The 21,038-nt window shown below is 30.3% G+C and overlaps 4 protein-coding genes across 6 annotated transcripts; 2 read left to right on the top strand and 2 right to left on the bottom strand.

Annotated features, from left to right (window-relative positions):
• Positions 1–846: 846 nt before the first annotated feature.
• Positions 847–5,571, top strand: LOC116768629 (acyl-CoA Delta-9 desaturase). 3 transcript variants are annotated; one of them, XM_032659390.2, is made up of 7 exons: positions 847–1,002; positions 2,999–3,161; positions 3,626–3,756; positions 4,116–4,321; positions 4,606–4,791; positions 4,874–4,980; positions 5,358–5,571. In XM_032659390.2, the coding sequence occupies exons 2-7, from the start codon at positions 3,005–3,007 to the stop codon at positions 5,552–5,554; spliced, it is 984 nt and encodes a 327-aa protein (XP_032515281.1). In that variant the 5' UTR covers positions 847–1,002; positions 2,999–3,004; the 3' UTR covers positions 5,555–5,571. The 3 variants fall into 3 exon arrangements, with proteins under 3 accessions (XP_032515281.1, XP_032515284.1, XP_032515282.1); XM_032659393.2 differs by lacking the exon at positions 847–1,002 and adding an exon at positions 2,689–2,813; XM_032659391.2 differs by lacking the exon at positions 847–1,002 and adding an exon at positions 2,720–2,864.
• LOC116768492 (glutamate receptor 2-like) lies at positions 5,569–12,437 on the bottom strand. The gene is made up of 11 exons (XM_061524535.1): positions 12,425–12,437; positions 12,148–12,314; positions 11,502–12,075; positions 10,952–11,153; positions 10,626–10,796; positions 10,093–10,310; positions 9,528–9,739; positions 8,641–8,792; positions 8,142–8,261; positions 7,219–7,385; positions 5,569–5,720 (listed from the first exon to the last, which is right to left on the bottom strand). Exons 1-11 carry the CDS (start codon positions 12,435–12,437, stop codon positions 5,641–5,643), a joined length of 2,076 nt encoding a protein of 691 aa, XP_061380519.1. The 3' UTR covers positions 5,569–5,640.
• A 955-nt stretch (positions 12,438–13,392) lies between these two features.
• LOC116768631 (acyl-CoA Delta-9 desaturase) lies at positions 13,393–17,358 on the top strand. The gene is made up of 5 exons (XM_032659394.2): positions 13,393–13,673; positions 15,056–15,186; positions 16,167–16,372; positions 16,569–16,751; positions 17,098–17,358. The coding sequence occupies exons 1-5, from the start codon at positions 13,481–13,483 to the stop codon at positions 17,330–17,332; spliced, it is 948 nt and encodes a 315-aa protein (XP_032515285.2). The 5' UTR covers positions 13,393–13,480; the 3' UTR covers positions 17,333–17,358.
• A 1,633-nt stretch (positions 17,359–18,991) lies between these two features.
• LOC116768714 (uncharacterized) lies at positions 18,992–20,740 on the bottom strand. Its single transcript, XM_032659510.2, has 3 exons — positions 20,419–20,740; positions 20,222–20,346; positions 18,992–20,144 (listed from the first exon to the last, which is right to left on the bottom strand). Exons 1-3 carry the CDS (start codon positions 20,486–20,488, stop codon positions 19,626–19,628), a joined length of 714 nt encoding a protein of 237 aa, XP_032515401.2. The 5' UTR covers positions 20,489–20,740; the 3' UTR covers positions 18,992–19,625.
• Positions 20,741–21,038: the final 298 nt, after the last annotated feature.

Genomic DNA, 21,038 nt, shown 5'->3' with positions numbered 1-21,038 from the left:
GCGACATACAATAGATGGGCAAAAAATACAGGCGATAAAATAAAAGTTTAATCGAGTAATAAGTATTGTTAATATTCTATTAGTGTTAACCTTAGGCTTCGTCTATATGCATATATAATAAAAATGTACTAGATCGCTGTCTGTATATGAAAAATGTTATTAGAACTTTTTTCAACCCAAATAGAACCCAAAACAATGGTTACCTTTTATGGTTACTGGAATTTTTACCCGTTTGACTCTATTTCTATGCACCCTCATCTCAGAAATATTCGTTATTCATTTTTCGTTTACCTAAGGTTTACTGTGTTGTGGGAAGGGTACTGCATGTGAAGCTAATCGATAACTGTCATAAGTCTCGGACAAAATGTTAGCAGTAATGGCTTCAATTGACTCAACGTTTACAAATTTATAATACATTGACGTCCTGGGTAATGAAAGTGTGATTTTATTAAACATATTGGAAGATCGCTCTAAAAAGAAAACGCTGTATAAACTCTGACTATATTCTAATGCGATTGTTTTCCGTAATTTCATAAAGTCCATGGTCAATGTTATATAAATACTTTTAGAGTAAGCTGCTGGTTTTCATGAGCATGTTTAGTATAAATCCACGATACAAATACACACATACGTTCAGAATAAAAACATAATACGTTTTTAAATTCCGCTAACGTCGGGTGAAGCGAATATTTCAACAATTCTATACATGTGACGTTAGCTAACGGAAGTTATGTAACAATAATTCCAATCCGTAATATATTAAAATAATTACATATAAATTAATTAATTACGTCAAAATATTCAACTGCTCTACTAATGTGGGAGTCTTAATATAAAGGGTAAGGTAATACTTTTACCAATTAAAGGAAGTGTACAGGAATATTAAATTTTAGCCGTGCCTGATTAGGCATTCCCCGCATAGGTAATGTTAAATGTTGTCACGCTTCTGCCAGTCATTGATAGAAGTGCGACACTAGCGTGACGATCGTCATTCAACCAAAGGTAAGTGTTTTAACCTTTCGTATAAATATTTTTAAGGAATTCTTAAGAAAAATTTTATACTATATATAAAATTTTATATACAAATGTTTAGGAAATATATTATTAAGTACTTACATTCGAAAAACCTAAAATTAAATACGTCGCTTAAGTTTTAATTGGTCACTAATGATTATAAAATATGATAGATGTTTTATACAAATTATTATAATAATTTTATACTAAATATAATTATAGTCATTCTTTTAGCTTTTTAGTAAATAGGGAGTAAGATTAAGAGATAAATAAACAGTTTAGTTTGTATCTTGATGAGCTTTGTGTTAGGATTTATTAAATTCGCAAATAAACTTTTGTTTATTTATAAAATTATGAGGTTTTAACAACGTTTTATTTTCTAAAGTTGCCTCCAAATTTGTATTCGATTAAGAAATAATTCTTATGACGTTGTACATGTTTAAATGCACGGAAATCTCATTACAAATTTACAATTGAGAAAATGAGTTGACAAATGAAATATTTATTTTATTAATCACATAATTGACGTCATACAAGGTCAAGGTCCATAAGAAATTACTTGATCGAAAACTATAAGGACTTCAGAAAAAATAGTTATCTCAAAAAAAAAAAAAAACAACAAATAATAAGAATGTATAACACACACACACATATATGTGTGAGGTGTGTGAGAATGTCTAGAGGTAGTGTTTGTTGCTGTTTCAAGTAAAATATATGGAATGACATTGAGGACCTTCCAAATATGTAGCTAAGACTTTTTGACATAAAACGGAGGTATCAATATATCCTTTCATTCCGTGTAACTTGCACGGGAACACATAACAGTTGTAATTAATGTGCAGTGACGTGACATAGACGTAACACTGCAAAGGCATTGAAGGTTGGTAAATTTATCTAACAAATATAGTACACTGCTTCATTTCCCTCTAAACACAATACCGAAGCAAGCTTTTGTTAAATTTATTCATATAACTAATAAAACGACAAAGTAAGGACTCAACATACATTTATTAGCTGACCTTTTGAACTTTTTTTAACATTTTGTGAACCTTTATCGGTAAAGACAGCCGAAACTTGAACCCACTGACCTTGGCACACAAGCAGGTACACAATATGTTTATAGTCCACATACCTACATCCATTCATAGCAGCAATTAAATACACTTATTAAAATAAAAATCAAAAAATATTTATGGATTTTGTACTGTTTTAAACATTGTCCAACATTTTTTAATTCATACAATTTTCAAATATTTAACTTTGACGTAATCCTATGTCAGATTTCCTGTTTGAAGGCAAAAGGTGAAATCAGCTATTGTATTCAAATAATGACTTCATTAATAAAATCATATTCAGAGGGCTCTAATTTTATTGCAGTTCATTATTTATTTATTTCTTCCAATTTATAAAAATCGTGATTTTATCCACATGAAACCTACAATATAAAAATTCCACCTGTATTTGTACGAAAAAAGTTTTCTATTGCTAGTAAAGAACTGAAAAATGTGACGCAGAAACAAATTCTAAATTCGCCTATTTGTTTGTAAGAATATTTATACTTTTTAAAATCTATTTATAAAAGTTACCTAACTTTCATATATACCTAACCGTTCCAGAAATCGCGATCAAGGTGAAAACCTTAAAAACAAAGCAATACTTCTCACAGGCGAGCTATAACAATACGTTAGGTACATGCGCGGCCTGGAATTAACTATATAATTTATACTGTCATACATGAAAGGAATTGTACATTCGCGGTAGTGGCTGACAACGCGAATAAGTGATCACACGCGAACGAAGTACTGTGTTACGTTATTACAAAATATTAACAAAATTTCGCAACAGACTAAGTATAAAATTTTTCATGTATTTTTTTTTATGCCGTTTACTATAACAGCTATATTTATATAAAGGTCGGTTAAGCATAGATTATTTATTATCAATAACTTATAAAGATTAATAAGGTATATAATTTTATTAACAGGTAATTATGGAAGCATCACCAGCCGCCTCCGACGTGGAAAAACTTAGTAAATTAAGGGAAGCTAACTGGCCACCAGTGCTTTTCTTCATTTATATTCACATACTATCCTTTTTCGGATTATGGCTCCTTTTCGTCGAAGCAAAGTTAATGACGATATTGTTTTGTGAGTTCAATGGTTTTATTAAAACATTCTATTAAGTTGAATTATCAATTTATTCAATTTACATATATTCAAATGATGTAATATTCAAAGCGATGTCACTAATATATTTCAAATACATGAATATAATAGAATAGATTACTTGAATATTTTTTTTTAATAGTGAAAATATATTATTATTGCATTGTATCAGTAATTTTATATCCTTGTCGACTTTATTAAACTGAAGTCAATGCAATTTAATTGTTTCGTTGCAAATTTTTGTAACGCTTTATTTGGTATCAAATAAAAATTATTTGAACATTACGATGTGTATATTAAATGCATATCGTAAATAAATAAGATAATGAATAGTTAGCATTATTTACTATGATAAATTAATCTATTTGTCATGATTTACATACATGTTTTAAACTTGACAGCTAATGTTTACGTAATATTATTTGACATGTTTCTTATAATTTCAGTGGTTTTCCTTGTGTCAGTGGGACTCCTGGGAATGACTACAGGTGCTCATAGGCTATGGGCGCATCGGACATATGAAGCCAACAGTGCGCTTAGAATTGCATTGATGCTCTTCCAAACGCTCGCTGGAATAGTAACAATCTTTTAAATAATACTCTTGTAACATTTTGAATGTAATTGCATTAATTGCAATTTCATAATTAGTTTTATACAGAGCAACTCTATATAATTGTTTTACACAAATTTATATGTTTCAGAAAAAAGTAGAATTATAATTAAACAACACAAGTATACATTTCATTTATTCTTAAAACTTACTGAGCTATTGAGATAAAAATATAAAAAAAAATCAATAAAATAAACATACAAGCTAATAAAATTATATATTATTACGTCTTTATATAATCGTGATTGTAAAAAATTGCTTATAAAAAATTACTTAAGAAACACGATCCATAATCAATAATGAAATTTTTTATAATTTAATTCCAGGGACCTATATACGACTGGGTTCAGTACCATAGGCTACACCACGCCTACTTCAAGACTGAGTCGGATCCTTATAATCCCAAAAACGGATTCCTACATGCCCATTTCTTCACACGTCTTCAGAAACTTAGTCCTAAAATGACGGCATTGAAAGATGCAATTGACATGTCCGACCTTCAAAATGATGGAATCGTAATGTTCCAACAAAGGTAACATGCTTGAAATAATAAGTCGATAAAGACTATCGTTTTAAATAAATACATAAAATATTTAACTAATGCTAAACATCTTGAATGAACGAACAGATTCTTACAAGATTTTAATGTTTTAAGTTGGTTTTACAAATAAAAAGTGGTTATTTCGTAAAATTAAGTCATTATCTGTAATAATATATATATATACATATATATATATGTATATATAACAATTTTTCTTATAACTCATAATTATCAATCATAGACTTACTCGGTATGACACTAAACTAAAATTTCAGATTTTATTGGGTTTTATATGGAATTATCTTTCTACTATTGCCATTGAACGCTCCGATGGAATATTGGGATGAGTCCATTTTGTCTACATTTTTCATCATCGGCATACTCAGATACGCCTTCATTCTCCACGGCTCCTGGTTGATTGAAAGCGGGGTCTGTGTATGGGGATTACAGGAAGGAGAAAAGTAAATAGTACTTATATAATTCTTGCACAAATATATTGTATAAAAATAACATTTTTATTAAAGTATCATTGGCTAATTTCAGGTACCCGCCAGATTCCAATACAGTGTTCATATTAAATAGAACATTCTGGCCAGAATACCACTACATTTATCCTCAAGATTATAAATCTGGTGAATACGGAACTTATGGTAAGCAAATTATTTCGAAAGAACCGTAATAGATTCTGTTGTAATAATTATAATGATCAATTTCCAGCCTAGTTTTGTGCAAAGTTTATTTCAATTTATTTTTTTCATTGCGCTTAAAACCACGTCATCTTAAAAAGATTGTTTATGGCTTTGTTATAAATCAATTTTATTTCGTATATTATCATAATTGAAAATTATTCACATACATGTTACTTTCGCATCTGATCTCTCAATAACGATAATTAAACGTGTTTTGCCTTTGCAAATAATAAAGTCAATGTTCAAACAAAACGCGTAATCTTGTTAGAAAAATGTTGAAAACTGATCGATTCTTGAATTTTCAAAGACATTGTTAATCATTTTATTTTTTCACCCAGGCTCCGGGTGTTCAACCGCTTTCATACGAATGTTCGCTGTAATGGGATTAGCTAAAGATCTTCGCACTTTAGAATCAGCCACACTGCAAAAAGCTCTCGCGGAATATGCGAGGACAAAACAACCCTTAGATGTTTGTTTTAAAAACGCTTTAAATAACCAAGTTCTACCTGAAGAACATTATTTAAAACGTGATTAATAAAAAAAAGCCCAAAATTTGTCTCGTTATTTTTAACTTTATTTTCAGGTCAAAAAACAATGTTCTCTACGAAATTTTAACCCCATTTATACCATAAAACGTCGGATTCTTGCTTGAAAACTTCTTTTATACTGTCTTCTATTTTTCCAACAATATTCAGCAATACCTGTAAGAAATTTTTCAAACTACGGTTTAGGATTTTGTAATACACGAAATATAACATTTTATTAAAAATCTGTTCACTTTAAAAGAGATTAAACATCGTGTTTATGATAATTTAATAATAACTTCTATAAATAGAAATTTGTTTAAAGTAATTAAAAAAAAAATTGTTTCTCAGTGTTGATATAAATGACAATACACTTATTGACCTTATTTCAAACACAGTTTAGCGGTAACAAATTTTACAATTATTTAATTTTAAGGTCAAACATTTCTCGGGAGTTATAAGAAACGTGAAAGTTATTCACCTAAATGACAGATCAAAGGCTATAAATCTTTTAAGGTCCCAGACAGACATGAATACCGAAGACTTGCAATGTGTTTTCAACCCTCCTTGTCATGAAAATATATATGAAGCACTGTACAGTGACTACAATACAATCAGTTATTATAAAAAAATAATAATTAGGAGAAATTTTAGCACTTTCTAGAAGAAATTTATCACTAACAATCTTTTTTGGCACTCGAAAAATCGTATTAGTCTCGTGCTTAAGACAAAATCGTTTAAATTTCGTAGGGATACAAAATTCTAAAAACAAACCAATAATTTGTTTTTGTTTCTAGAATTAAATGTGTTTTTTTGTACTTGTTAGCATTCTGCTTAAAAATTTGAAAGAAAGATTTAGGTAATAAGGTGAGTTTATTTGGGAAATAAGATTTGCATGGAAATCAGATTTTTTTTTAATTTTAATAGGATTACTTGAAAAGGGTTGTATAAAAATCATATATTTTTAATTTTAATTATTTCGTCAACAGAATTTACTGCTACGTTAGGTTAAATAATTAATCGTTATATACAAAGAGAGCGAAAGAAATATACAGCCTCTATGAAATAATGTTTATTTTTAAATATTCCAACCATTGAATCTGGAAGCAAAACAAATTCTCAAGCCCAGTCACCGTGTATTTTACAGTTTAAAAAGTAATAAAAAATTGTGTTCATAGAGTTTTTAATAGAAACACTAAATAAGTTAGGAACCATTATCTCAACTGGCAATATTTTTTGCTAAGAAATTCATTTTCTTGCAATGCTTTCTTTATTCAAATGAAGTTTTTTAATAAAACAAGCTGACTAAATAAAAGTTAGATGTTATTATGATTACAGTACCATTCCTTTAAAAAATATTTTTAGCTTCTATGGATATAGATGTTTTTTTTTTTAATAGACAACTAACTACTAGTGATTCACTAGACTAATATTTTTACTTACCTAAAATGTATATTTTCGGATTTCTACGCTATATTTTATTGTTTTTAAAACTACATACTTTTTACGTTTCGGTAACTTTGCAACAACCATGGTCACGGGCAGAGGAGATAAAAGAAAAGATTCTTTTTTTTTATCTAATAAAAATAACAAAATAAAGCGCAGTAATTCGAAAATATTAGTTTTGTTTTATTGAATATTCTTGAATTGAATGTAATAGATCTCATTAACTTACCTAATATAATGGAGGCTAAGAGACCAGTCAGGATAACGTAGAGAGCTGTCTGAACATCGGCAGCCCGGGCTGAGGCGAAGCCTGAGGGAGGTGTACACTGAGGCATGCCTGGTACCAAGACTGTTTCTAATCGCGCCAGCGCTCCACTACTACGTATCTGTAACAGACTTACCAACCAAAACAAATGTTCATTCAAAACTTCTGTCCATGAACCACTACTTTAATATCATATAAAAATTCCTAATATTTATGGCCACACATCATTTTATATTAATTTTATAATTCAAGCTATTTTAAAGCTATACAAGTAAAGAATTGAAAAATGTCACACAATACGTATTTTAAGTAACCTAAGCTGTTGATTCTATATAAAAACTTTTTAAGAAGGGGGTCCCAGGTGTTTGATAGATTCCAGCCATCTTCTCTATTGAAATTGGGATGTTTTTTAATCTCAATAGCCTCGCGAATTAATCTCGGTATATACTTGTCTTCACGAGCGAGGATTTGAGGTTTATCAAACCGAATGTAGTGGCGTGGTTTGTTCATTGTGTGTTCACACACTGCTGACTTCGACGCGCGCCTGTTTTGGATGTCTGAGATGTGTTCTTTAACCCTTGTATCGATGCTCCTCTTTGTCTGTCCAATGTATGACAACGTCGGGAGTATGTAGTTTTTTATAAAAATAAATCACGCGTAGTTTATCCGAAAAATATTAGAAATAATAAAAATATTAAAAAATTATAAAAATATTAAAAATATTCATTTAATGAATAAAACTCGCGAAAATCTTAGATCTCATTATCCAAAAAACAATTTCTTCCCAACTAATAAATAATTACATTTTGTTATGATTATTTTCCAAACTGGTACAGACCTAAGAAACGAATGTATGGTACTCAGTATATTGTGTCCATGCTTTATACCTGATCAATATCAGCTTTGAGTAAGGCGATCCTCTTGATAAAGGGAAGGCTAATTGGGCTTGGGTCGAATGCACCGGCAACTCACGAAGCGCACATCGCCCCCGAGCTTGGCTTAGTGATCTACGTGTGTAATAATATAAAATACAATTTTATTGACATTGGAAATACGGCTTCTACAACCAGAAAGACTTCAAGAAGAAAATGTTAAAATGCCCATTCCTACCTTCTTTTTGTGTGCTTCCATTTGTCAGGCTACAAAAAATATTGGGGGCTCGACTAACAATATAATTCTAATATATTATACACGGACGCTAATATTTTTTCATATAAAATATATAAAAGGCGACACTTGATCTAATACTCAGTATATATTAAGAATGAATCGGTATGGACGATTGAATTTATATTTTAAGTTTTAATATAAATTACGGTTATTTTATTTACGTGATGCAGAATTGTATGCTGTTATAAAATAATTTTAACTCATATGTTTAATCACCGTAAGGTAGAGCGAGCTATTCGCTGTCCAGCAAAGAAGGCATAATCCTGCTTCGCTGCACGTACCAATCCTTCTTCAGCTGACAGCACCAAGTTCTCTGCTTCCGAATAGCCCCGTATATAAAACGCGTTGAGCTGAGCGTCTTTTGTTGACTGTAAATATATTAATTACTTATTAATTTTAAAACCAAAAAGTGAAGGCTTTTTCAAATTATATTAAGTAATTTATTAAACAAAAAAAAATCACATTTTATATTCAAGGGTTGCTAAAGAAAACTGTATGTCTGATTCAAACTCAGTAATTTTTCTCGTTAATCATTATTTTGAAGTGTTCCATAAAAATAAAATAAATAATTCAAATTTTATTTTGAGGGTCGTAATAAAAACAATGTAAAACTACAAAATACAAAAACGTGGTACGAGCTAAGAATTTTAAAAAATATTGATATTATACAAGCATTGGTGAAATAAAGCTAATATGAACTTAATGCTGGACCACGATAGTGAAGAGAATTTAAATCTTATTTATATTTATGTTAATTAATAGTCAATATCCTACAAATAAATGTGCTAATAACAAAAATTTAAGAAAAGCGATCAACCGGTCGAAACCGCTTTAGTAGATCATTGATTCTTGTACCCAGTTATTTTCAGCGGTTCATTCCATAAAATACATGTATATAATAAAATTAATAATTATATTAATTAAATTATATGTAACGAGTGCAAAACAAATATAAAAAATTCTTTTGCACTTTTTCAATCGTCCCTTAATACATATGTATGACAAACTATTGTATACATTCGAACATAAAAATATTTAAATAGCAAGTGTAATTGAAAATTGTGTTTCTGAATTTTACAATAATATAAGAAGGCATTACCTACCATCAAATACATTTGATCGGCGCTGTTTTTGATGTAACCGATCTTGAAACTAGAAGACTGCAAGACATCGGCTACTGAACCAACACTCGCCACCCTCACGGACAGTACTGAGGTTATAAAGGCTGCGTAGGAATTGTATATCACAAGAGCAAACAGCAAACACACTATTAACAATATGCTTGCTGAAGGATTAGGCGGAGTCCATGATCCACCTAAAGATGGAAAGTCAAATAAATATCATACATATATATAATCTATACAGATATACATTGAAAACATTTATGAGTGAAAAATTAGGTTTACATGAACTTAAAAAATATATTCGATCTATGAGGAAAAAACTGGTGAGTTGAACACGGTATTGTTGAGGACAAAGAATTTAAACATTTTAATACACAAAAGATACGATATTAAAAAACGAAAGTTGAATATAACACGTTTCTTTGTAATACATTTCTAAGAGTCATCTGATATTATTTTTTTAATATGAACCTGAATGTATAACATAGCATATTATTACTCAAACATATATTTTTCACATATTAATAAAGCACTAAATAAATACCTTGTTGGCAAAGAATACCGGTGGACCAGATCAATCCTTCCATGCAACTCATATGTCGTATTTTTATATAGGCAGCTGTAACTCTGTGTATTAAAATAAAAATGGTTGCCGCAATAAGAACCACTGAAAAAACACATACTATAAGCCTGAAGCTGAACGGAGCCAAGAATATATCTCGTACAGCAGACGTCTCATGATGACGAATATAAATACTACACCTGAAACATTTTAAATTTATTAACTACTACATCAAATTTGTCACTACATTAGTTGCTCGTTTCCGCCTTATTGTCAAACAACAATAGAGTTACAAACTTGAAAGAACAGGAAAAATAACATTTGTGTGGATTGTAAGATGCAGGATGTACGTAACGATAAGGGTTCTATCATTCATCATATGACGAATAAAATAAAAGATTTGTATCACATCTTATATGATTCGACGAAAAGAAAACATTAAGGAAACATGTTAATACAACAGTAAGCAGAAGTAATAGTTCAAAATGCCACTAACTCAAAATATACATACTAACATAGTTTTTGAGATCGGAAAAATAAAATCCATAACATCGTGATGAGAAGACATTGCTGTAACCGGTTCCAGCGCTATGTCTACTGAGCCATCCATCAGAGCCCCGAGTAGACCTGTCCATGCACCTTCATAAGTGCGAAATCCTAGTTTCCCATAATACCTTGTCACAGACCTTATAAAAAAATAGTTTTTTATACTATGATGTAATGCCAAATCTTAATTTCTATATATATATATATATATATATATATATATATATATATATATATATTAAAGTGTACCATCAGTATTGACACAATTCGAAAGTAATGTAATAAAAGGGATTACGTTGCATTCAGTCGTATGGACAGGGTTTGAAGAACATCGTCCAATAGTTCAGGGGCCGATGGCCCTTCATTATCAGAAGCAGACTGCGTATGTTCGGAGTAATTACATCTTCCAACTTTGAAATATTCTCCCATGAAATTTCTGGCTTCTGTTGGAAATGGAGACTCTACCAGAGCCATAGATTGGTTTTGACTCCAGACACCTATAAAATTGTTAATGATTGTTACAATTTAAAATTAAAACTCCTTTTGCAAAACTACATTTAAAAAAAAATCCAAAAGATTTTTTTTAAATTTAGAATTTCGGTAGTGAGGGAATATAATTATGAATCATCCGAATCAGAACCCCCGAATGAAAATTACATATGAAATGCGTAAAACCTTAACACCAGTATTAGAGATTTTTCATCCCAAAACATATTGTAATTCATTTCTTAACTACACATTCCAATTGAAACTTACAACAAATACTATTTATTTTATTACAACATTATTTGTTCAAATGTGTCGTCTATATTTTTAAACATTTTATTTACCAAAAGATTGCTTACCCAAGTAGGAAACAAACAACGTCGAATTGTATCGTACTTTGAAATACTGAACAACATTTATATTGCTATGGAATGTTTTTAAATTATAACGATGTCTTATTATTTCGATCTCTTTATTTATAGAAAAATTACTGACGTTTGTTGGATGAAAATATCTTGAAGAATTAAATTTTAATCCTGTCCTATATAAAGACACAAGCTTTCCCATGCTTTGATAAGTTTGACCTCTTGTAAGATTTAGAAGTCTTCTCGTCGTTTTATAATAATTAATCTCGTATTCATTTTTCTTACAATCATAAACTGTAATACATCTTTTTGAACTAAATCCAGTTTCATTTAAATTGTTTCCATTTGAAATTCGAACTTTACGATTCTTTTTATAAACGAAATTCTCGTCACAGAATCTTCTAGTTTTTATATTTTGAACACCTAAATCGGGGAAAGTCGCTACAATGTTTTGATCGAAACGCATTTCTGTTTTATTCAAAATGTCACTGACAGTTTTGAAATCAAAAACAGACTTAGAAACGATTAGCCAATCATAAGATGCCGTATTCATTTGCCTGGTCGTAATCTGAAATCAAAGCAATTTTCATAAGATTAGGACCTAAAAAAGTGATTTATTTCAACAATATATCTATATTACCGCTCCAATGGCTGTCGAACTTAGAGATTCATTTCTTTTAAGAACAGGATTAAGTATTATTATGCCAAGGAATGTACTTAGTCGGGCCTTTTCATTGACATTTAATGCCGCAGCTATTCCATTTACTCCCAAACATTTGACCAGCCTCAGAATTTCCCCCTTGCAAACTGCAAATAAAACATTAATAATTACAAATTAAATATAAAAGAGACCAACCAAATGACATAAATAATATTATTATAAATTACGGCTTGATAAATACAAAATGAATTTTTACAGTTATTATCCATCGTGTAAATAATCGCTTGTTGCCATCCTCGCCAAACAGCATGCTCAACAACATACCCGAAAGATGCTAGAGGCAAATTACATTTAGCACTCGCTGCGCACACAAACAAACACAAAAACCATACACGACGAAATATTTTTGTCATATTAGATACTGGCATACGCCTGTGATATGGTTTAAAAATAAAGTGCTTCTAGCTTTAATAGTCACACCCCCTTTATGAATAATTCGTAAATCAATTAATTTTTGAAACAAATTCAAGGAAACGGAATATAATATTTGTTTATACGCTTCGGATGGACCGTAATAAATCACGACTATGTAAAGGATGACTTGAATAACATCAATGCCTGAAAGTCGTGAATAATAAAGTGGGAGATTCGACTGTCAAAGGAACAATAATGTTTACAAATGTAAAATGTCCTCCGATATCGTTAATCATCATCAACATTTCTTTGGATATAGTTAAGGTCGTGTACAAAAAGTATAATAAATAAATTAACTTTACTAGAACTTATTGTTGCAAATTTTAATAAAGAGTTTCTTTGTGTTCAGACGTGATTAAAACCAGTGTGAATAACAAAGTTTACAGCTTGCTGACACGTTTAATAAACAAACGTGTCAATGCTAAACTGAGGTTTCAAATTAAATCACACATTTATATCATCAGTTGATATGAAACAGCAATTCATTATTTAATACGGGTGTTATTGATTAATAAGTGATATTGTTTCGTGAGGCATTTAAAAAATGGTATGTATAATTTTTTATTTATATTTATACAGTAGATATAAATGAAGTGTTGTCAAAAAATATATAATATTTCTAAATGCAATGAATGCTTATATCATACCAACAATGAAAGTTTTAAAATTTTTTTAAACTATATAATAATAACTTAAATATATTAGGTAAATATTTTTCTGATATATCTTAGTAATTTTTCAGATTATGGAATCATTTGAAAAAGAAAAAACCTTCGTTCTTAGAAATAACATATGTCCAGAAAATACGAAAATAAAAGAATATGAAGATGATATATATATGCAAGCATTACCGAAAAATGAATTGAAATTCCTCGCATCGATCAGACAATGGGAACGAAAAATGGGATTTATTACACCAATAAGATGGACAAATGCAATTTTAATATCCTCATTTCATATCATGGCTGTAATTACATTCCTTTACACATTTTCCTCTGGGATGGTACCGACGTGGGAAACTGTATTTTTCGGTAAGTGAAAAACATTATTCATGTTTTATTATACTAAAAATATATTTATTAATAAAAAAAAACAAGTTGTCAAATACTTGCATGATTTATTAGTTCACTGAAACCACATTTAACCCTTTTTAAATTTTTGGTAAAATAAAAAAACACGAATATGGGATATGGGCTGGCTCAACTGGAGAAGAACCACCCTCTCACACAAGATTTGCGTGAAGTAGCCTTTAATAGATGGCTTTTTGGCTGTCAGCGAGAGAACAAGATGCCCTTTCACTTTTCCTACCCTTTCCTGCCCTTTCCCTTCTCCCACCCTTTCCTCTCCCACTTCCACGATCAGGATTTGCAACGCATCAGCAACATCTCTTATGTAACATCAAGTAGGCCGCCTGCTCGTTTGCCGTCTATGTGATAAAAAATGAAATTGAATACTTATAAAAAAAATAAAGAAAATATAATGTTTGTAAAAAATATTATCTTGCAAAGTTCAACAATGTTGATTGTGGTTAAGTGAGAAAGAGGTTAAAAATTAAAGCTGTACATATCTCTCTCACTGGCCGATTAGACGAATAAAGACAATTATATCTTAAAAATCGGCTATCGGAAGTCCTATCTCCATACGGATTTTTTTAAATTGACTTAGTACTAACACCATGATTACGTAACAGAAATAGTAAATAATAGTGTTTTTATATAAATTTACAAATATAAATTAATCTATTGTTTAACAGACGTATAAAATATATAAAAAAAGATATTTACTACCTAAACGAAACTAACATTTTCGGATTACTTCGCATATTTTATTAGTTTTTAAAACTACATACTCCCGACGTTTCGGTAATTTTGTGGCCACCGTGATCACGAGCAGACGACATGTGAATGTCTGTCAATCGGTCTTGTTATTCATCTAGCGCCAACGATTTTATTAATTTTCCGCTTTTCCGTACCGCTCCTGATGCCGGAAGAATGCGCTTACGGTGTCACGAATCCTGCGGTGTGTTCACGGACATGGGATTTTATATTTTTAATGAAGGGGTCCCAAGTGTTTGATTGATTCCAGCCATCTTCTCTATTTAAATTGGGGTGATTTTTTTATTTCAATAAAAACAAGAATTTAAGAATTAAACGTACTTAGAAGTCAGCCCTAGTAGGTTCGTTTCAATTTGGGTTAGATAGAGAGAGAAGCTTGGACGGTGGAAATTATCGTTTAACGCGCGTTACATACGGGTCCCTTAAACCGACAACTGGGTCGCAAGTCCCAGACACTGTCAAAGCTCCTCTTACTGAAACGCGATGGACCTGGCACCCGCACGATGAATCCATGGAATGCTGAGAAGTTTTCATCTCACTTTCAAACTTGTATGTTTTGTTAATGTTTTTGTCCGAAGGTTTCCTGTGTGGGTGGATCGGTGGATTTGGTGTCACCGCTGGAGCACATCGATATTGGACCCACCGAGCTTACAAGGCCAAGATACCACTGCAAATTATACTTATAATTGCGTATTCCGTGGCCGGTCAGGTAAATAGTAAATTTGAACATTTTGCTTCTGTTATCATTCAGTAATCAGTAATCTCTGAAATGAGAAATCATTCAATAATTACATCTAATATTGTCGCGTGTATCCATTTAAATAAAACTAACATTTTCGGAAATATTAACGCGTCTTTTTTTATTTTACAACTACATAGTCCCGACATTTCGGTTCTTTTGTAACGACCGTGACCGCGGGCACTTACATCTTTCTGAAATAATATCTGAAAACCTTAGTTTTATTTTAATTATTCAATGCCGTTTTATACCATCGTGTTTTTACGACGTAATTATTATATGGAAAGGAATTTAAAGGACTACAAATGGACATTTAAACCAGAGATATCTATCAATCGTAAGTTTGTAAAGCCTTTCTTCAACTATATACTTGAATTACTTTATCGTATATTGAAAAAGTTATAGCTACCTTCACTTATACTTGCCAGTGATTTGGATATACTTTTTTATTATTACATTATTTTTAGATTATAAATGTAAAATGTTTAGCTTTTAGTATCGCTTAAAATAGAGAACAACTTATTATTTATTAATATTTAAAAACTAAATGGAGATATATGTTGCTTAGCAAACTTCTGTCGTATATAATAAAGTTAGCATAGCAATATTTTTTACAGTTTAATATTAATACTTAGAAGCTCAAATGAATAAAAAATATATATATTAGATATTTCTAGTGGTATCATGTATGTATTTGAATGTCTCTGTAGATACAATAGAAGTAATTTTTTCGACAAACTTTGAATCATATTAGAATTGAAAGTGGAAAAAAATATATTAGAAATAAGTTTATCTTGTAGACAACAAAAAAAAAATCGTTTCTTTATGATATTAATATGTATATTTCAGTGAGAACTACTTAATGTTATCATAAGAGTATAACTGAACGAGATAACTTTTAGTTGTAAAACTATAAGATAATTCTTCTCTGTTATGTTTTTGTCCATCAGAACAGTATACCAAACTGGGTTCGAGACCATCGCGTCCACCACAAAATGTCAGAAACGTCAGCGGATCCTCACGACGCTAACAGAGGTTTCTTCTTCTCCCACGTCGGCTGGCTGATGATGAAGAAGCATCCTGACGTCGTTAAAGAAGGGAAAAAAATAGATATGAGTGATATATTAGAGGATCCTCTCGTCAGGTTTCATACAAAGTAAGTATACCCTCTAAAAACTACTAACACGGGCATATTAACCTCAACTTTTCTAAAGTCATATTCAACATGCATATGTTCCACAATAAGTATTATTTAGTTTAGCTTTTATATGACATTATTTAATCGTTTTATAGTATAAGTACTTTCTCCACAAAAAGTACAAAAGTTTCATTTACACGACATTTAATTTCAGATATTTCAATACGTTTAAAATTCTATTTTGTTTCGTGATACCAATACTGATTCCAACGTATATGTGGAAGGAAACATTATTCATATCTATCACTGCGAGTCTGGTACGGTATATGAGTAACCTGAACTGCACTTGGGCTGTAAATAGCGTCGCACATATTTGGGGTCAGAAACCTTATGACATGTAAGTTTTAACATAATATTAATAAATCAAATTGTTACTGCTCAGAACATCTATACAACCGAAATAATAAGTCTGTTATGATAAAAAAACTACGTTTTTGAATATTTTTTCTTGCACAAAAAAAATTGCTACATCCATTAGGATCATAATGATGGAGGTAACAAATTGAAAAAGAAATAAAGTAGTCTTTTTTTCTCTCCAAACATAAAGCCTTCGATAGAGTACTATAAGAAATAAAAAAAAAACAATATGACTGTAAAAGTGTAAGCTTAGAGTTTTTTCGTTATCTATAAAAAATATATCAAATAATATACACAACCTTTATTTAACATTATAATTTTTACAGCAATATTACCCCGGTGGAAAATTGGAAAGTTTCTATCGTGGCCATGGGAGAAGGCTGGCACAATTATCACCATACGTTTCCATGGGACTATAAAGCATCTGAACTGGCTTACTTTATAAATGTGACGACATTTTTGATTGATATCTTTGGTAAAATCGGTTGGGCCTATGATTTTAAAGTAGCTTCACCAGCCTTAGTGAAAGCAGTGATTAGAAAACGAGGACCAAGGTTTTGATAACTTGCAATATTTTAAATAAATCGTACCAAATATCAAATATAGAATTGTTGCATTAGCAACAAGCTTACATTTTCATAAGTATAGTTAGTTATAAGTAGAAAGTAATATAAAGTACATATATGGTTAAATAAACAGTGTTACGGATTTTTTTCATCTTAAGTTTTTTTAACGTATTATCTAATAACTATTATAGCTTCCCACAGAATGTTAAGAGCTACTAATTTTAAATTTCATTAAATATATCATACAATAACGTACACATTCAATGCGATATAATAATCGCACTTGATAAACAACAAAACGTCAAAATCCATAATTAACACGGTGTATAAGACTATGATAAAAGTGCCCGAAATATGCTCTCAACATTTTCACGGAAAACTTTATTTATCTGTGTCAACGGTCTCTGTGTTTCATTTCAAAGCCTTCCATTTCTTTCTCTTTCCTTACCTTTGAAAATATCGAGGTCATTTACGAAGTATGCCTTTTAACGTTCAAACTTCCATTCGCTTTTATGAGTTAAATGGGCATTTTTTTCATTCCATTCTTGAAAAAGAATTAAATAAATCATATTCATTATTGTACTACAAAATTTCTCATCTTTTCGTGAAATCCGAATCGGTATCATCTAAAAGTAATGTCTTCAACAAGTAAGGCAACAAAAAAATAAATGTACATTAATTTAGAACAACAGCCATTAAAAACTTATAGTATGTGAACTCGAAAAAGTTATATTCTTAATATTTTCATTTTAGTCAACATAACGGCTTAAAAGGTTTAACATTAAATTCGTCAACGTTACCCAAAAACAATCGAGTTTTAAGTTGACATTAAATATAGGGAGACTAAAAATAATCGATATTTAATCTTTTTAATCTCAGAGAGTATTTAAATAACTTTTAAACAGATCTATACAAGACGGTAGCAACAAAAACGTTTTGCATCCCAATGCTTTCATTTAAGTTGACTTCTATTTTGTTAAATCCTTTTATTTCCACCTCGGGTAGGAATATCATACTGTAAGAACTACTCGGTAAGACAGTTTGAATTTCTTTCAAACCGTAAAACATCGACGAAAACGACATTACAAATAAATATAAATTATGTCATAAAAATATCATATGTTTAAGATAATAATAAATTAAGACATTAATTAAGTTTCCGCAATGCTGACGTATTGTTTCATTTTTCACGAGTCCAGTATTTTATTAGTCCGATGTTGTGCACGATAGAGTTGAAAGAAAATGAAACAAACACTTCATCGTACCCATTTCACAGATCCAAAATATATTGAGTAAAAACTAACGTTGAAAACCGTAGTGAAATGAAAAAACAAAACATATTTTGAATTATCGATATAAATTTATGAAACAATTTCGTATTGAAACAATCGACAAAAATAATTCTACATAAAGAAAACACGTTTAAAATAAAAACCTACTAAAAAGTGTTTGTGGAAAAATTCACGGGTGCTGTAAGAATAAGATTTAATTTAAAATTATAATTTGAAGTGCGAAATTTATTCTTTCATGTATTTAACTAGCTAGAAACTGTTATCAAAGCGTTTGGATCTGAAACTTATATTAGCATTGCTGGTAACCAACATTATATCAGTTGCCAGTTGTCAAATTTGAAAGGTTTCAAAATCAAAATATCTTTGGGGTAAAATGCTTTATTGCCATTACTAATAATTATAATTTTAATCGCGAGACTACAATAAGTCTACAATATAGTCATATTATTTTATTAACGACGTAATTCCTTAATGCAGCGCGTTTAAATAGCACTGGCAACTTTTTTTAGTTCATTTTTCGAATATTACAAATACACAATACATATATCTAACTCCTTAATGTATGTTCAATAACATCATGCACTAATTGTATCGGTTATGACTAGGACATTCAAATTTATTCATTAAAATAATTGAATATGTAATAAATACTATTAAATAATTCATAAACTACTTGTAATAAAAAAATATATATTTACAAAATGGCTAATGAGTTTAGGATTGCAAATAATTTGAGCCAGCAAATGTTTTACATAAACATATATCACAAAATCTTGTCAACAGATTGTCTCGCTGTATGCAATTTTTATGAGAAACCAAAAAATACATTGCAATTCATATTCATAAGAAATTTTTACATCAAAATAGAATCAGCCAAAGTATTCTAACTTAATCAAAATACTTTTAACATTCAAACATTTAAAAAACAGCACAGTTCAAGTGTTTGTGGTCGCTACAATAATTATTTTAATACCACAAATCTTGTTTCAGTAAAATTCAGTCTTCTATAATCGAAAAATCTGCTTTTACAAAATCCTTTATATCGTTTTTAGTCAATTCTATGATCTTTGCCTCTTTTATTGGTCTCAAGCTTTCGTCTTTAGATGGTTTGCGTTTTAGGCTTACCAGTTTATTGGAATAGTTCATGTCACAGTGGTCACTGTTAGACACTTTGCGTTTCTTTTTAGTAATAATAGTGTCAAAATCTGAAGAATCATCATCAAAACCAGTATAGACAGGTACGGAGCGTCCACTCCGTGTAGACCTCATAGGTTGAGATCTCGTTGACTCCATTATTTGTATTGGTGGAGGCCAAACAGCTAGGTTTGTAGATTGACGAGCCTGCCTATAGCTGTTAATAGACATCAGTTTAATATAGACAGCCAAAGTCCTCGCTTTTTCAGCTGGAGCTGTGAATTTTGGTAAGAGACTCCAAGGCATTCTCCTGTCACTGACATTTAAGTATCGTCTTTTCATAGTAACTTTAGCTGCTGCTTCAGTTGTGCATTCTATAGTCTAGAAAATAAAGAAAACAATAAATAAGGGGATAAAATTAAATATAAAATCTAATTATATATTTATATTAAATTTACCTCCGGATTCTGTTCAGAAGTCTCAACTTGTTCCTCCTTTGGAGCTGTTTCTTTGGAGTAATTGAGGGCCCTTAGCAAATCCAACATTTCTCCTTTGCTTAAGTTGTCCTCTTCCAAACCAAATTCTATAAAATTATAAATACATTGAAGATATAACTATGGAAACAAAATATTTACAGTGTAAAATAGGCGGTCACCAGTGAGCTGATGTTTTAAACTCCTTATATCCCGATCCCCGCTGTCGTCAGATGATAACAGGGGTTCCATGATAACTATAATTTATTTAAAAACACTTAGGAGTTTTATTTATTGCGACTGCGCTTTTCTTTATTTACATATTTACAAAACGAGAAAAACCAATTCAATCGTTATTTCCCAAAAAGAATAGAGGCAGTATAGAAACAATTAATTTGACGAGTACATCAAGGGGACAGTTTCTTTTTGTTAATTGATAAAAATCGACAATTAGATTGTGCGCTTCCAAATTAAACACAAAACAATCACTGTTTGAAAACTGACATTAGTGAATTTTGACGTTTGACATGTACTATTATTAAGGCAACGCCGCGCGGCTGTGAAAAAGTCAATACAGGAGAACTCAAGCACAAATAAAAATTATATAATTATTCGTAATTGTTTGTTCAATTTTTAAAAATTCAAGGCCTTTTTTATGTAGTAAGAGGATTGTATGATATGTTCAAATTGATTCTTTTAATTTTTGAACACGTCTTATCTTTGTTATTCCAATACACGTAAAATACATTTCTCCATCAAGATAATACAAAATAGCTTGCAAATTATTTTAAATTGAAATCAA

This window comes from Danaus plexippus, chromosome 4 (assembly GCF_018135715.1).
Source record: "Danaus plexippus chromosome 4, MEX_DaPlex, whole genome shotgun sequence".
Classification (NCBI taxonomy): Eukaryota; Metazoa; Arthropoda; class Insecta; order Lepidoptera; family Nymphalidae; genus Danaus; species Danaus plexippus.
The sequence above is the reverse complement of the archived record's forward strand: the minus strand, read 5'-3'. Positions and strand labels throughout refer to the sequence as shown.

Coding starts and splice junctions, on each gene's coding strand:
- LOC116768714 (XM_032659510.2), bottom strand. CDS start 20,488: ATGGAACCCCTGTTATCATCTGACGACAGCGGGGATCGGGATATAAGG. Junction 20,347..20,418: donor TTTAAAACATCAGCTCACTG/GTGACCGCCTAT, acceptor ATAATTTTATAG/AATTTGGTTTGGAAGAGGAC. Junction 20,145..20,221: donor CTTCTGAACAGAATCCGGAG/GTAAATTTAATA, acceptor TTTATTTTCTAG/ACTATAGAATGCACAACTGA.
- LOC116768492 (XM_061524535.1), bottom strand. Junction 12,076..12,147: donor GTTCGACAGCCATTGGAGCG/GTAATATAGATA, acceptor CTTTGATTTCAG/ATTACGACCAGGCAAATGAA. Junction 8,262..8,640: donor ATAGCTCGCTCTACCTTACG/GTGATTAAACAT, acceptor TTACACACGTAG/ATCACTAAGCCAAGCTCGGG.
- LOC116768629 (XM_032659390.2), top strand. CDS start 3,005: ATGGAAGCATCACCAGCCGCCTCCGACGTGGAAAAACTTAGTAAATTA. Junction 4,792..4,873: donor GGATTACAGGAAGGAGAAAA/GTAAATAGTACT, acceptor GGCTAATTTCAG/GTACCCGCCAGATTCCAATA. Junction 4,981..5,357: donor TGGTGAATACGGAACTTATG/GTAAGCAAATTA, acceptor TTTTTCACCCAG/GCTCCGGGTGTTCAACCGCT.
- LOC116768631 (XM_032659394.2), top strand. CDS start 13,481: ATGCAAGCATTACCGAAAAATGAATTGAAATTCCTCGCATCGATCAGA. Junction 13,674..15,055: donor GTGGGAAACTGTATTTTTCG/GTAAGTGAAAAA, acceptor TTTTGTCCGAAG/GTTTCCTGTGTGGGTGGATC. Junction 15,187..16,166: donor CGTATTCCGTGGCCGGTCAG/GTAAATAGTAAA, acceptor TTTGTCCATCAG/AACAGTATACCAAACTGGGT.